This window comes from Mustelus asterias, chromosome 12 (genome assembly GCF_964213995.1).
Source record: "Mustelus asterias chromosome 12, sMusAst1.hap1.1, whole genome shotgun sequence".
Lineage (NCBI taxonomy): Eukaryota > Metazoa > Chordata > Chondrichthyes > Carcharhiniformes > Triakidae > Mustelus > Mustelus asterias.
This window is the reverse complement of record NC_135812.1, coordinates 106,060,251-106,076,242: the sequence shown is the minus strand read 5'-3', so window position 1 is coordinate 106,076,242 and position 15,992 is coordinate 106,060,251. Positions and strand designations below refer to the sequence as shown.

The 15,992-nt window shown below is 45.0% G+C and overlaps 1 protein-coding gene across 1 annotated transcript in view; it reads left to right on the top strand.

Annotated features, from left to right (window-relative positions):
* The window catches only part of LOC144502065 (sodium-coupled monocarboxylate transporter 1-like), a 79,642-nt gene that overhangs the window by 38,491 nt on the left and 25,159 nt on the right, over positions 1–15,992 (top strand). Inside the window, exons 8-10 of the mRNA XM_078226072.1 lie at positions 2,020–2,160; positions 4,554–4,683; positions 14,332–14,420. Of these exons, the coding sequence (XP_078082198.1) occupies positions 2,020–2,160; positions 4,554–4,683; positions 14,332–14,420 (360 nt within the window). The remainder of the gene's footprint in view (positions 1–2,019; positions 2,161–4,553; positions 4,684–14,331; positions 14,421–15,992) is intronic.

The following is a 15,992-nucleotide window of genomic DNA, read 5'->3' as shown; positions in this document are numbered from 1 at the left end:
AGAAGGCCATTAATGATGGATGTGCCACCACTGCTCTCTCCAGACATGTAGGGCACCTCTGGTTTTCTATTATTAAGAACACAATGTAGAGCTTCGCTCTCTCAGCCCTGAAACTGCATCTACTGTGTTCCTCACGACTCACAGAGCAGGTTTATCGCTCCTTGAGTATTTCTGACACCTACCCACATCTCACAGCAGGGCAGGAGCTGCAGTGACCTCGCTGAACACATTTTCAGAGGTCTGAGCATGTGGCTGGCATCATGCGCACTCACAATGATGGCCATTGCTGAATCACGCACAAGTGGGATTATTGAATAATCATATGTCAATAATGTGAGGGAACTGAATCTATAGGAGTTTATTATTGGACTCTGAATTGGGCCCAAATTCCGCATGCTTAAATGCCTGTGATTAAATTAGCTGCAAGATGGAATCCAGGAAACTTCCAAGCTGTGCAAGTGAACATTTATTTACAAAAGTACATACACTGGTTGTACACCGAGGCCACTTGTGTGTCTTCAAAATATATTTATCTTTCTTTTCCGAATGACTACGCCTAGGTGTAACCTTAACATCTGCAGCTGAGAGGGAAGCAGTCTGCTGACGGTTATACCCTATTGGTTGTGATGGCTTTGTCCAAACTGCTGTCTAATATCACTCTGCACTTGCACACTTAGGCTGCCTGATGCCATTATGAATGTCACTTTGCAGTGAGTATTACGCAGCCATTCACCCTGGCGGAGCACAACAGATTCATTTTCTTCCTGCACTGCGGGACAGCCCCACAGGTTCTAACTGCTGCCGTGACCTCTGCCAGGTTGCTGTGGTCAGAAGGTCTGGCTGTCATCCCTGGGAAACAGCATCTTCCGTCTTACCTGAAAGGCCTGGAGGAGAATCCCCAGGAAGGCTTTGCTGAACCATGGGGGCCTCACATTGTCTGCTCTCAGCAGAAATCCGGAGTTCCCACACCGATGAATGCACGGCTGTTCAGGTCCAATTGAAATATTACACCCAGACCCCTGACTCCATGAAACAAAGGGAGGGATGGTAACTTTCTGCCTGCCCCCCTGGAACAACAGCAGGTGCACATGTAATGAGCTGACCAGCGCGACATTGTGCATTGTCAGCCATCCTGCCCTCTCAGAGTAAAACACTCCCAATTCCATGCCTGCCACTGAGTTTAAGCAGTACCCCAGTCCAACGCCGGCATCTCCACATCCTGAGTTTAAGCTCCAGACTAAGGAAATTTGGCATGTCAGCTACGACTCTCACCAACTTTTACAGATGCACCATAGAAAGCATTCTTTCTGGTTCTATCACAGCTTGGTGTGGCTCCTGCTCTGCCCAAGACCGCAAGGAACTACAAAAGGACGTGAATGTAGCCCAATCCATCACGCAAACCAACCTCCCATCCATTGACTCTGTCTACACTTCCCGCTGCCTCGGAAAAGCAGCCAGCATAATTAAGGACCCCACACACCCCGGACATTCTCTCTTCCACCTTCTTCCGTTGGGAAAAAGATACAAAAGTCTGAGGTCACGTACCAACTGACTCAAGAACAGCTTCTTCCCTGCTGCCATCAGACTTTCGAATGGACTTGCCTTGCATTAAGTTGATCTTTCTTTACACCCTAGCCGTGACTGTAACAGTACATTCTGCACTCTCCTCCTTTTCTTCTCTATGAATGGTATGTTTTGTCTGTATAGTGCGCAAGAAACAATACTTTTCAATGTATGCTAATACATGTGATAATAATAAATCAAATCAAATCAGAATGGAAGACTCCGGCTCTAATATCATTTAACTTACTTTAAAAATTTCAATCCCCAAACTTAAAAAGACTCCAGAAACATTTGAAACATAAAATTAGTTTTCCATAACAAGTAAATAACATGCAAAATTCTGCTCCATGGTGTGTATCAGCCCCACTGATGATTTTCTGTTGATATTCATATTATCTCATTTTTAGAGATCTGTGCAAAATAGATAAATGTTGCAGATTTTGTTTTTTCTTTCAGCTTTGACCCTGACCCAAGGAGAAGACATACATTTTGGACCACAGTGATAGGAGGTTCATTTGTATGGATTGCAATATACAGTTGTAACCAAGCACAAGTACAAAGATATTTAGCTTGCAAGAGTGAAAAAGAGGCAATGAAGTAAGTTAAACTGATAATTAAAGGATAAGTTTGATTTCACAATCAGGAAGCAACACTTAGTGGCATGAGTGGTCAGCACTGCTGCCTCACAGCTCCAGGGACCCAGGTTCAATTCCGGCCTCGGGTCACTGTCTGTGTGGAGTTTGCACGTTCTCGCCGTGTCTGCGTGGGTTTCCTCCGGGTGCTCCGGTTTCCTCCCACAGTCCAAAGATGTGCGGGTTAGGTGAATTGGCCATGCTAAATTGCCCTTTAGTGTCAGTGGGACTAACAGGGTAAACATGACGGGTTACGGGGATAGGGCCTGGGTGGGATTGTTGTCGGTGCAGACTCGATGGGCCAAATGGCCTCCTTCTGCACTGTAGGGATTCTGTGATACTTTCAACCCAACCTCATGCAATCAATGTCTGATACACTTGAAGAGCTTCCAAAATGCTACGATGGCTGATAAATATAAAGACGTATCTATGCGGAAATGAGTTAATAATAGGATGGATCTGACATCAGAGACAGAGGGCAATCTTAATCACCACACCAGCTGTTGCACTTCAGTCTTTTTCTTTTGTTCACTTACTAAAACTTGAATGAACTTTATCATTTTAAAAAACATTAAAAATGCTGGAAGAGCAGGTCAGGCAGCATCTGTGGAGAGAATTCAAGCAAATGTTTCAGCTTGTAACGTTTCTTTCCGATGAAAATTCACTTGATCTGAAACGTTAACTCTGGGCCGAATTCTCCCATGCCCTCTGCCATTGGCGTCAATGGTGTGTTGGGGGGGGAGCGTATTCAGTGTGAGACCCAAAAATAGTTTTCACACTGGTGTGGAATGTCAACAGGATCTTCCAAGAGGTCTAGGAGGACTGCAGACGCAGTGGGGATGAGGGGGCCTGCAGGAGGTGTTTGGGGGACACAGTAAAGTGTTTCACAGGGGTGTCGCCATGTGGTGCAGGGAACGGAGGGAGGGGTTGCGGCCGTTTTGGTTGCAGAGGCATATGGATGGGTGGAGAGGGGGGTCCATGTGTGTGAAGAGGGGGAGAATGTCCAGGTGAAGGTGAGCATTGGGAGGGTCGGTGAACTGCAGGGAAACAAGATCAGGGTAGGCGTGGTAGGCGTGAATGGTCAATGTTACAGAGGGCAGAGGGAGCCAATAGGGTGGAAGGATGCAACAGCGTCATGTGAAGGAGTGGCGAGCACCATTCTTAGGGACTCAGAGGCAGATACTGGCTCGGGGGTAGGTAGGTGGAGGGCAGACAGGCCAATGTGTACGGGGGGTTGGATTTTTGGGTCGGAAGGGAACTTGGAAACAAAGGAGTAGATCATTCAACCCCCCTCCCCGGCCCCACCAGTCTGCACTCCACAAGGTCCACTCCTCCATCACTCCCAACTTCTCGTCCCCTTCCCACGGTACCTTCCTTTGCAATCGCAGAAGGTGCAACACCTGCCCCTTTACCTCCTTCCTCCTCACTGTCCAAGGGCCTAAACACTCCTTTCAGGTGAAACAGAATGTCAGTTGCACTTCCTTCAGTTTGGTCTACAGTATTCACTGCTCTCAATGCGGTCTCCTCTACATCGAGGAGACTAAACGCATACTGGGTGGCTGCTTTGCGGAACACCTTCACTCAGTCCATAAGCATGACCCCAACCTGGCAGTCACTTGCCATTTCAGCTCACATCTCCGTCTTTGACCCGCCGCAAGGCTCCAGTGATTGCATTTACCCAGGTAAAATAGAACTTCTGAACAGCTCATAACCTTATTTTTATTTATTTATTAGTCACAAGTAGGCTTACAATCACATTGCAATGAAGTTACTGTGAAAATCCCTCAGTCACCACACTCTGGCACACGGGTACATTGAGGGATAATTTAGCATGGCAAATTCACCTAACCTGCATATCTTTGGACTGTGGGAAGAAACCGGAGCACCCGGAGGAAACCCACACAGACACGGGGAGAATGTGCAAACTCCACACAGACAGTGACCCAAGCCGGGAACCGAACCCAGATCCCTGGCGCTGTGAGGCAACCATGCTAACCACTGTGCCACCGTGTAACCGTGCCACTGTGCAACCTGCCCTAATAATTACATTTTCACATCCCATCTGGTAAGCTCATTTATAAATTAATAATTCCAGGCCTAACAAAGTTCATTCCTCATACACTTACAATAACCCTTTAGCTTCACTTGAAGAACTATGTGTTGAGTGTGTGGATTGAGACCATGATCAAACTTAACCTGGTAAACAAACACCTCAGTCGTATGTTGTAAATTTAATGACCCAGGTTGGCCAGTAGGAATTTTATTCAGAATGTATTACCTATTCACTCTGTTAGGGTATATTAGTTTCATTTTGACTGTAGCTTTGGTACTGACCAATAATGATTTCATATTTAACAGGGCGATATTCCTGAACTGGCTTGGTATGCTCGTACTGACAGTTGCGGCTTGTATGTGTGGTTTGGTCATGTACGCTATTTATGAAACCTGTGATCCAATGGAGGCAAACAGGATCAGCAATTCTAACCAGGCAAGTAAATAGATGTTTTTAGAGCATGATTTGGAGGAGCTTGATAGCATCATAGAACTTCCCAACGGCAAATAGAAGGAGTCACAAGCCTAGGTTTCATACTTAAATTTACTGTAACAAACAAACTTAGCAGGAAACAAAAGGAAAGATGATCTGAGATAAGTTTGACGGCTTAGTGCATCTCCAGTGCGCCAATGCGAGAGGTATTGAACTTCCTCAGACCAAATTCCGGCTGCTTTTCTTCAGACTGACCTTTCATTCCAACTTCCAGTTTTGTGTCCAGTTCTGTCTGACAGAGGTTCGCAAGTGATTTTGGTTGGAGGACCCCTTTTCAACTAGATTAGCAGTTCATGGATCCCCATCTAAATCTGATATAACACCCATAACTGCTACATGCAAAGAATGTTTTAACACTGATTTTAAGGAAACAGGAATTTACTTATAGATATGCTTATCAGTGAGATAGAGCTGTATCTGCTTCTCACGATGTGAAGATGCCGGCGTTGGACTGGAGTAAGCAGAGTAAGAAGTCTCACAACACCAGGTTAAAGTCCAACAGGTTTATTTGGTAGCACAAGCTTTCGGAGTGTCACTCCTTCTCAGACTCACCTGAAGAAGGAGTGACACTCCGAAAGCTTGTGCTACCAAATAAACCTGTTGGACTTTAACCTGGAGCTGTGAGACTTCTTACTCTGCTTCTCACTGAAGAGTCTGCCTATCCTGCATGTCATTCTTAAAGGCTTCTACATAAAAGCCAACATTCTGGTTTATTAAAGAAAAATAGATGGAATTGCTGAATGTAGTTCTCGCAAAATACCCATAAAATCCCATGTAATTGAAACTAAAATTTGATTTAGCCAATGGGGTAAATGTACAAAGAACAAAGAAAATTACAGCACAGGAACAGGCCCTTCGGCCCTCCAAGCCTGCACCGACCATACTGCCCGATTTAACTAAAACCCCCTACCCTTCCAGGGACCATATCCCTCTATTCCCATCCTATTCATGTACTCGTCAAGATGCCCCTTAAAAGTCACTACCATATCCGCTTCCACTACCTCCCCCGCCAACGCGTTCCAGGCACCCACTACTCTCTGTGTAAAAAATCTGCCTCATACATCTCCTTTAAACCTTGCCCCTCGCACCTTAAACCTATGCCCCTTAATAATTGACTCTTCCATTCTGGGAAAAAGCTTCTGACTATCCACTCTGTCCATGCCTCTCATAAGAACATAAGAACATAAGAAATAGGAGCAGGAGTAGGCCATCTAGCCCCTCGAGCCTGCCCCGCCATTCAATAAGATCATGGCTGATCTGACGTGGATCAGTACCACTTACCCGCCTGATCCCCATAACCCTTAATTCCCTTACCGATCAGGAATCCATCCATCCGCGCTTTAAACATATTCAGCGAGGTAGCCTCCACCACCTCAGTGGGCAGAGAATTCCAGAGATTCACCACCCTCTGGGAGAAGAAGTTCCTCCTCAACTCTGTCTTAAACCGACCCCCCTTTATTTTGAGGCTGTGTCCTCTAGTTTTAACTTCCTTACTAAGTGGAAAGAATCTCTCCGCCTCCACCCTATCCAGCCCCCGCATTATCTTATAAGTCTCCATAAGATCCCCCCTCATCCTTCTAAACTCCAACGAGTACAAACCCAATCTCCTCAGCCTCTCCTCATAATCCAAACCCCTCATCTCCGGTATCAACCTGGTGAACCTTCTCTGCACTCCCTCCAATGCCAATATATCCTTCCTCATATAAGGGGACCAATACTGCACACAGTATTCCAGCTGCGGCCTCACCAATGCCCTGTACAGGTGCATCAAGACATCCCTGCTTTTATATTCTATGCCCTTCGCAATATAGGCCAACATCCCATTTGCCTTCTTGATCACCTGTTGTACCTGCAGACTGGGCTTTTGTGTCTCATGCACAAGGACCCCCAGGTCCCTTTGCACGGTAGCATGTTTTAATTTGTTTCCATTGAGATAGTAATCCCATTTGTTATCATAATCTTGTAGACTTCTATCAGGTCTCCCCTCAACCTCCGTCGTTCCAGTGAGAACAATCCAAGTTTCTCCAACCTCTCCTCATAGCTAATGCTCTCCATACCAGGCAACATCCTGGTAAATCTTTTCTATACCCTCTCCAAAGCCTCCACATCCTTCTGGTAATGTGGTGACCAGAATTGAACACTATATTCCAAATGCGGCCTAACTAAGATTCTATAAAGCTGCAACATGACTTGCCAATTTTTAAACTCAATACCCCGGCCGATGAAGGCAAGCATGCCGTATGCCTTCTTGACTACCTTCTCCACCTGCATTGCCACTTTCAGTGACCTGTGTACCTGTACACCCAGATCCCTTTGCCTATCAATACTCTTAAGGGTTCTGCCATTTACTGTATATTTCCTATCTGTATGAGACCTTCCAAAATGCATTACCTCACATTTGTCCAGATTAAACTCCATCTGCCATCTCTCCACCCAGGTCTCCAACTGATCTATATCCTGCTGTATCCTCTGATGGTCCTCATTTTCCTCCAAATCATTTATATATATTACAAACAGCAAAAGTCCGAGAACTGATCCCTGAGGAACACCACTTGTCACAGCTCTCCATTCAGAAACGCACCCTTCCACTGCTACCCTCTGTCTTCTTTGACCGAGCCAGTTTTGTATCCACCTTGCCAGCTCACCTCTGATCCCATGCGACTTCACCTTCTGCACCAGTCTGCCATAAGGGACCTTGTCAAAGGCCTTACTGAAATCCATGTAGACAACATCCACTGCCCTACCCTCATCAATCATCTTCGTCACTTCCTCGAAAAACTCAATCAAGTTTGTGAGACCAAGTTGCCTCTCACTAATACATCCACTTATTTCCAAGTGGGAATAAATCCTGTCTCGAAGAATCCTCTCCAATAATTTCCCAACCATTGGTGTAAGGTTCACCGGCCTGTAATTACCTGGATTATTCTTGCTACCCTTCTTAAACAAAGGAACAACATTGGCTATTCTCCAATCCTCTGTAGTCCTGCAGATTTCTAGCAGATTGGCTGCAAGATGGTCTGAGATGAGTTTGACAGCTAATGTGTCTCGTTGAGTGATAGTGCATCAGTGTAAGAGGTCCAGACTTTGTTGGCATTTACCATATCACACCATATGAAGCTTTTAAACAAAAATGGGAGGGCGGCATGATGGTTGGCACTGCTGCTTCACAGAGCCAGGGACCCGGGTTCAATTCCGGCCTCGGATCACTGCCTGTGTGGAGTCTGCACATTCTCCCCGTGTCTGCGTGGGTTTCCTCCGGGTGCTCCGGTTTCCTCCCACAGTCCAAAGATGTGTGGGTTAGGTTGATTGGCCATAATAAATTGACCCAAGTGTCAGGGATTAACAGGGTAAAAATATGGGATTATGGGAATAGGGCCTGGGTGGGATTGTGGTCGGTGTAGACTTGATGGGCCAAATGACCTCCTTCTGCACTGCAGGGATTCTATGATGACTCTTAAGCACTGCCAGGCAGATCTGTGTCATAGCAAGCTAAAATTCAAGTCTTGACCAAGGCTTTTTAGGTCCTACATGCCCATGTGTAAAGCCAGCCATGTCCAGTAAGTACATTGTTTACAGATTGCCTAGAAAGTCTCTGTGGATCCTCAGGGATCTGTGGACCCCTCTTTGAGAATCACTGCAATAGGACAAATTTTAATTTTTCATTCTACTGTTCCAACTGTCTTGTTTGTTTAGTCTCAACCCAATTTCTAGTGTGCATGGATCAATAATAATTATAATTTAATAATCATAGAAACATGGAAACATAGAAGATAGGAGCAGGAGGAGGCCATTTGGCCCTTAGAGTCTGCTCCACCATTCATTACGATCATGGCTGATCATCTAACTCAATAGCCTAATCCTACCTTCTCCCCATAACCTTTGATCCCATTTGCCAGCTGCCTCTTGAATACATTCAATGTTTTGGCATCAACTACTTCCTGTGATAATGAATTCCACAGGCTCACCACTCTTGGGGTGAAGAAATGTCTCCTCACGTCCGTCTTAAATGGTCTACCCTGAATCCTCACACTGTGACCCCTGGTTCTGGACTCCCCCACCATCGGGGACATCCTCCCTGCATCTACCCTGTCTAGCCCTGTTAGAATTTTATAAGTCTCCATGAGATTCTCCCCCCTCCCCCATTCATCTGAACTCCAGCGAAAACAATCTTAACCTAGTCAATCTCTCCTCATACATCAGTCTTGCCATCCCCGGAATCAGCCTGGTAAACCTTCGCTGCTCTCCCTCGAGAGCAAGAACATCCTTCCTTAGAAAAGAAATGGTGGCACACTGGTTAGCACTGCTGGCTCACAGCACCAGGGACCCAGGTTCAATTCCGTCTTCGGGTGACTGTCTGTGTGGAGTTTGCACTTTCTCTCTGTGTCTGCGTGGGTTTCCTCCGGGTGCTCTGGTTTCTTCCCACAGTCCAAAGATGTGCTGGTTAGGTTGATTGACTATGCTAAATTGACCCTAGTGTCAGGGGAATTAGCAGGGTAAACGTATGGGGCCACGGGAATATGACCTGGGTGGGATTGTGGTCGGTGCGGACCCGATGGGCCGAATGGCCTCCTTCTGCACTGTAGGAATTCTATGATTGATTCAAAAGGAAACAAAACTGCGCACAATACTCTAGGTGTGCCCTCACTAAGGCCCTGCTCCTGTATTCGAAACCTCTCACAATGAAGGCCAACACACCATTTGCCTTCTTTACCACCTGCTGCACCTGCATGTTTACCTTCAGTGACTGGTGCACAAGGACACCCAGGTCCCGCTGCACACGCCCCTCTCCCAATTTACAGCCATTCAGGTAGTAATCTGCCTTCTTGTTTTTACTTCCAAAATGAAATACCTCACATTTATCCAAATTATACCGCGTCTGCCATTGATTTGCCCACTCACCCAACCTGTCCAGATCATGCTGAAGGATCTCTGCATCCTCGTCACAATTCAGCCTCCCACCCAACTTGGTATCAGCTGCAAACTTTGAGATGTTACATTTTGTTCCCTCATCCAAATCATTAATATATATTGTGAATAGCTGGGGTCCCAGCACCGATCCCTGTGGCACCCCATTAGTTACTGCCTGACAATTTGAAAAACACCCATTAATTCCTATTCTTTGGAATCATTGGAAGTATAAACTCAAAAAAGTTACTGGAATGGTTTGGAATGGAATATGTCAAGTTGATGTGCTAAAAGGGAGGCAGTGGTGTCAGTATTGTCAGTGGGCTAATAATTTAGAGACCCAGGGTATCACTCTGATGACCAGGTTTGAGTCCCACAGTGGCAAATGATGAAATTAGAATTGAATAAATATCTGGGATTAAAAGTGTAATGACAACTATGAAACCATTGTTGATTGTTGGAAAACCCACCTGGGTCACTAATGGCCCTTTAGGGAAGGGAATCTGCCATCCTTACCTGTGGTTTTTCTGAATTTGATGCGGCTATGTTTGATAAGGTTGCCTTTATATCAACAAAGTTCACTTTCAAAACCAAAACAACATCCGCATAAACGGACCACCTGTTGTCACAAATTCTTTTGACCGTCAAATGTTTTCCATGTGCCTGCTCCAAGCGTGATTGCAGCAAATTCCACCAACACGTGGAAACCGAAAAAAGGCATACACGTTTTGAACAAAGTAAAAAAAAATGTACAGTTACCTCACAGGATTCAGCTGCAGCATTGCAGATTAAATTCAAGGAATGACTGGAGCATAGGATGAATAATGCACAGGAGCTTGCATTGTTCAATCTTGCTTGTAAACCTGAATATTTTCCTGCCATTATTGCAGCATTATCGAAGTTCTACCCACGACAATTTTTGATGTCGAAACCTAAATTTGCAATGATTTCCAAATCAGTTGTCTCCAAACACTCAGAAATGTGGGATTGTAACTGGGCAAAACAAAGAAATAAATCTCAGACTTCACCATTGCTGGTCACATCTTAAAATTATTGTTAATTGGTCCACATCTGGTGTTGAATCAACCATTATGGAATAGTTTTGGCATCCTTGATTTCATTAGTGAATTGGTTTCTAAGCCGCACTGCTTAGAAACCAATAATGATGATTGTGATGATGATGATCCTGGAAGCCCATGTTTTGGAGCTGGAGCGGCGGTTGAGGACATTGTGGAGCATCCGTGAGGCGGAGAGTATCGTGGATAGCACATATAGAGAGGCGGTCACACCGCAGGCTCAGGCTCCACAGGCAGGAATGTGGTAAACCACTGTTATGTTCTGATAACCACTGTTATGTTCTGATGACTGGACACACCCCTACAGGTGCTGCCTGAGGCTCCTCCCCTGTTCACTGGGGTATAAAGGTGGCTGCTCCTCCCCTTCGCCTCATTCTGGTCCAGTCCCTCGGTTAGAGTTTACTGTAGAGTTAGTTCCCTTTTATAGTTAATAAAAGCCTATTATTCCAGCTTCCGTCTCTGGGTGTTGATAGCGCATCAAGGAAGGAAATGGGTGACCATCAGGCAGAGCAAGAGAGCTGGGCAGGCAGTGCAGAAATCTCTTGTGGCTATTCCCCTGCAAAACGGATACAGTTGTAAGGAATGGCTGTTCAGGGGAAAACAACAACAGCCAAATCCATTGCAGAAGGGGGGAGGTGTAAAAAGTATGGGAATGCAATAGTTATAGGGGATTCAATTGTAAGGGGAATAGATAGGCGTTTCTCTGGCCGCAAACGAGACTCCAGGATGGTATGTTGCCTCCCGAGTGTTAAATTCAAGAATGTCTTGGAGCGGCTGCAGGACACTCTGAAGGGGGAGGGCGAACAGCCAGTGGTTGTAGGACACGCTGGTACAAACAACATAGGTAAAAAAGGGATGAGGTCCTAAAAGCAGAATATCGGGAGCTAGGAAGCAAGCTGAAAAGTAGGACCTCAAAGGTAGTGATCTCAAGATTACTACCTGTGTCACATGCTAGTTAGAGTAGAAACAGCAGGATACATAGGATGAATATGTGGCTGAAAAGATGGTGTGAGGGGGAGGGTTCCATATTCCTAGGGCATTGGGACCAGTCCTAGGGGAGGTGGGACCTATACAAACTGGAGGGGTTACACCTGGGCAGGATCGGGACTGATGTCCTTTGGTGGTGGTGGGGGGGGGGGGGGTACTTGCTAGAGTGGTTGGGGAGGGTTTAAACCAATATGAAAGACGGATGGGAACCGTTGCAAGATTCAGAGCAGGGGAAATTAAGAACAAGAGGAAAAGACAGTAAGGAGAATGAGGAAAGTGAAGCAGAGAAATCAAGGGCCAGAGTCAGATAAGGACCGAGTAAAAAGTAGTCGGAAAGGAAAAATAAATGTTAAAAGTTCCCAACTTAAGGTTTTGTACCTGAATGCTTGGAGCATTCGAAACAAAATGGATGAACTAATTGCACAGATAGATGCAAAGGGGTATGATATAGTTGGTATTATGGAGACGTGGCTCCATGGTGAGCAAGGATGGAAACTAAACATTGAGGGCTATTCAGTGTTTAGGAAGGACAGATGGGAAAGAAAAGGTGGTGGAGTTGCATTGTTGATTAAAGATGATATTGATACGATATTGAGGAAAGATATTAGCACAGACAATGTGGAATCTGTATGGGTCGAGTTAAGAAACAACAAGGGGCAAAAAACATTCGTGAGGGTGGTTTACAGACCACCAAACTGTAGGGGTAATGTTGGGAAAAGCATCAGACAGGAAATCAGAGATGCATGTGTTAAAAAAACATCTGTGATTATGGGCGACTTTAATCTGCATATAGATTGGGAGAGTCAAATTAGTCACAGTACAATCGAGGAGGAATTTCTGGAATGCACACAGTATGGTTTTCTGGAGCAATATGTTGAGGAACCATCAAGGGATCAGGCCATCTTGGACTTGGTGTTATGCAATGAGAGAGGATTAGTCGGTAATCTAGTTAGGAGAGAACCCTTGGTGACGTGTGACCCTAATATGGTAGAATTATTTGTGAATGGTGATGTCGTTGATTCAGAGACCAGGGTCCTGAATCTCAAAGGCAGCTGTGATGGTATGAGACATGAATTGGCCATGATGGACTGGGAAATATTACTGAAAGGAAAGACAGTGGACCGGCAATGGCAGACATTTAAAGAACAAATAGGTGAACTCCAGAAGTTGTTTATTCCTGTTTGGCACAAGAGTGGTAAGGGAATTGTGGCCAAACCATGGCTTACAAGGAAAATTAGAGATAGTATCAGATTCAAGGAAGAAGCAAACAAATTGGCAAGAAAAAGCAATAGGCTTGAGGATTGGGAGCAGTTTAAAATTCAGCAAAGGAGGACCAAGGGATTGATTAAGAAGGGAAAATAGAGTAAGAAAGTAAGCTAGCGGGGAATATAATAAAAGTTTCTGTAGGAATGTAAAGAGAAAAAGATTGACAAAAACAAATGTAGGCTCCTTATTGTCAGAAACGGGAGAATTCATAATGGGGAATAAAGAAATGGCTGAGGAATTAAATTTGTATTTTGCTTCAGTCTTCACAAAGGAAGACAGCAATAATGTGCCAGAAATGCTGAGAGAATTTAATTTTAGTGAGCAGCTGAAGGAAACTGGCACTAATAGAGCAATGGTTTTGGGGAAATTGATGGGATTGAAGGTGGATAAATCTCCAGGTCCTGATAAACTTCATCCCAAAGTACTCAAGGAAGTGACCCTGGAAATAGTCGATCCATTGATGATTATTTTCCAAAATTCTTTGGATTCTGGAATAGTTCCTACAGATTGGAGGGTAGCTAATGTAAGCCCACTATTCAAAAAAGGAGGTAGAGAGAAAACAGGGAACTGTAGACCAGTGAGCCTAACATCGGTACTGGGGAAGTTGCTAAAGTCTATAATCAAGGATTCATAACTCGGCATTTGGAAGGCAGTGGTATAATCAGACAAAGTCAGCATGGATTTACAAAAGGGAAATCATACTTGACAAATCTATTGGAATTCTTTGAGGATGTACCTAGTAGAGTTGACTGAGGAGAACCAATGGGTGTGGTTTATTTAGACTTTCAGAAGGCTTTCGACAAGGTCTCACATAACAGACTACTCTGTAAAGTTAAAGAACATGGGATTACAGGTAATAGCCTGAAGTTTGTTAGAAAGCTGGTTAGCAGATAGGAAGCAAAGAGTTGGCATAAATTGGTCTTTTTCTGATTGGCATTCAGTGACTAGTGGTGTTCCACAGGGATCTGTGCTAGGACCCCAACTGTTCATATTATATATTAATGATTTGGAAGAGGGAACTGAATGTTTTATCTCCAAATTTGCAGATGATATAAAATTGGGTGGGAGGGTGAGCTATGAGGAGGATGCAGAGATGCTTCAGCGTGATTTATTCAGGTGTTGGCTTGCACTTTTTTCATTAGCTTGTGCTGGAGCATGCTTGAATTAAATATCAAAAAATGTAAGTTTGAAGATTATTGGAAATCTAGCTTTAATATTCTTTTCAAATTATCACATTTGGTGTTGTGCGTATTTTTGTTGATTGAATTCATCAACACTGACAATTGCTTAACTTAGTCCTGCAGATGTCAAGAATTATTTTCTTACCAATTCTTTTTATTTTATTATTTTTTTGAAGATGACACCATTGCTAGTTTTGGACATCTTAGCTCACATACCTGGAGCTCCAGGACTTTTTATCGCGAGTGCATTTAGTGGCACTCTGAGGTATGTGATGTGTTGCCCGAGAAATGAGAATTCACAGTTTTTGAACAATCTTTCAATAAATACAATTTTCACAGAAAATGCCAATTGTAATATTCTGTTATAAGAGAAAGTGAAATAGTGTATTACTTACGATGTACCATGACTGATGAGCTGCTGATTTACACACGGTGATTTCTAAATGCTAGGAAGCGTTGATCCATAACTGGAAAATGCTAATATCAGGAGCTTCGGAATAACTGTGCCACCTCTCAGTGGCTCCAAAGAATGGTGCGAGCACTCGTAATCCCTTAAGGAATTCAAGGAGTCAGAGAAATTCTAGAACACAATGGGTGTGATCTTGAGCCCCCATTCTCCGTCTGTGGAAACGGTGGTGGGAATTCAAGATCTGGTGAAAACCGAAAATTGCGAAACTCACTGGCAAGGCCCCGTTATCCTATTTTCACCATGCCTCACCGGCGACATAATCACGTTTGCGCCCATAATGGGCGTGAACCTGACTTAAATACATTTGAATATATTTCAATATAATTAAACAGCCCCCCACCAGATATTGCATCCTCGCCGTAATTTCAAACCTCGCCAATGTGCCATCACGTCAAAGAGGTTTACAACAGGTTCATCCAGGTGTGAACCTGACATAGGGATCGCTCCGGGGGCTATACTCACCTTTATGCCCCCGGCAGACGGGATCTGCCCAGGCAGTGACCTGGCAATTCCACCTGGCACAGGGTTGGCACTGCCAAATGGCACTGTGACATGCCTGGCAGTGCCAACCTGTGCCAAGGGGCATTGTCAGGAGCAGATCCTAGTGGGAACTTCATGGGCGGGGGGGGGGGGCAACTCCTTTATTTATGGGAATGGACGGAGCTGGGGGTGCTGGCGATGGCTGTTTGGGTGGGGTGTTGGTGGGGGAGGGGGGGTGGGGGTGGAGGGGGTGAGTCTGATGCCGATGAATGTCCTGGGACAAAGTGAGGCGGGGATGTTTGAGAGTTGGTGAATGTCGGCTCTGATCACCGAGGGCCGGGCGGGGTGGGGGGGGGGGGGGGGGGGGGGGGGGTGAGACCTCTGTGATGGAGTGAGGTGGGGAGATTGTTTTTGCCTCTGATCAGGGTGCCATTAAACAGGGTGTCCCGATCTCAGTGCAGCCAGACTTTGCCGGTGTGTTTAGGCCCCATCCCTCAACATGATGGCATGACATATGCCCACCTGTTTTGGACAATGTCGTAAAACACACCATTTTCTCACCGGAACCAACACTTCACCAAATTCTGGTAAAATCACACCCAATTTTGAAACATTATCCACACATTACAACATTATTAAGAAGAAACAAAGATAAACCAACTCTTCTAACTGGCCTAGAATGTTATGATCCATGTGTAAGATGTGTTCAAAAGTATTGTTGTCTTTGTTCTGCCACTGCATTCTACTTTTTAACAGAACCAAATAATCAACTCAGTTTATTTGGCGGCATGGTGGCACAGTGGTTAGCACTGCTGCCTCACAGCGTCAGGGACCAGGGTTCAATTCCAGCCTCGGGTCACTGTCTGTGTGGGGTTTGCACGTTCTCCC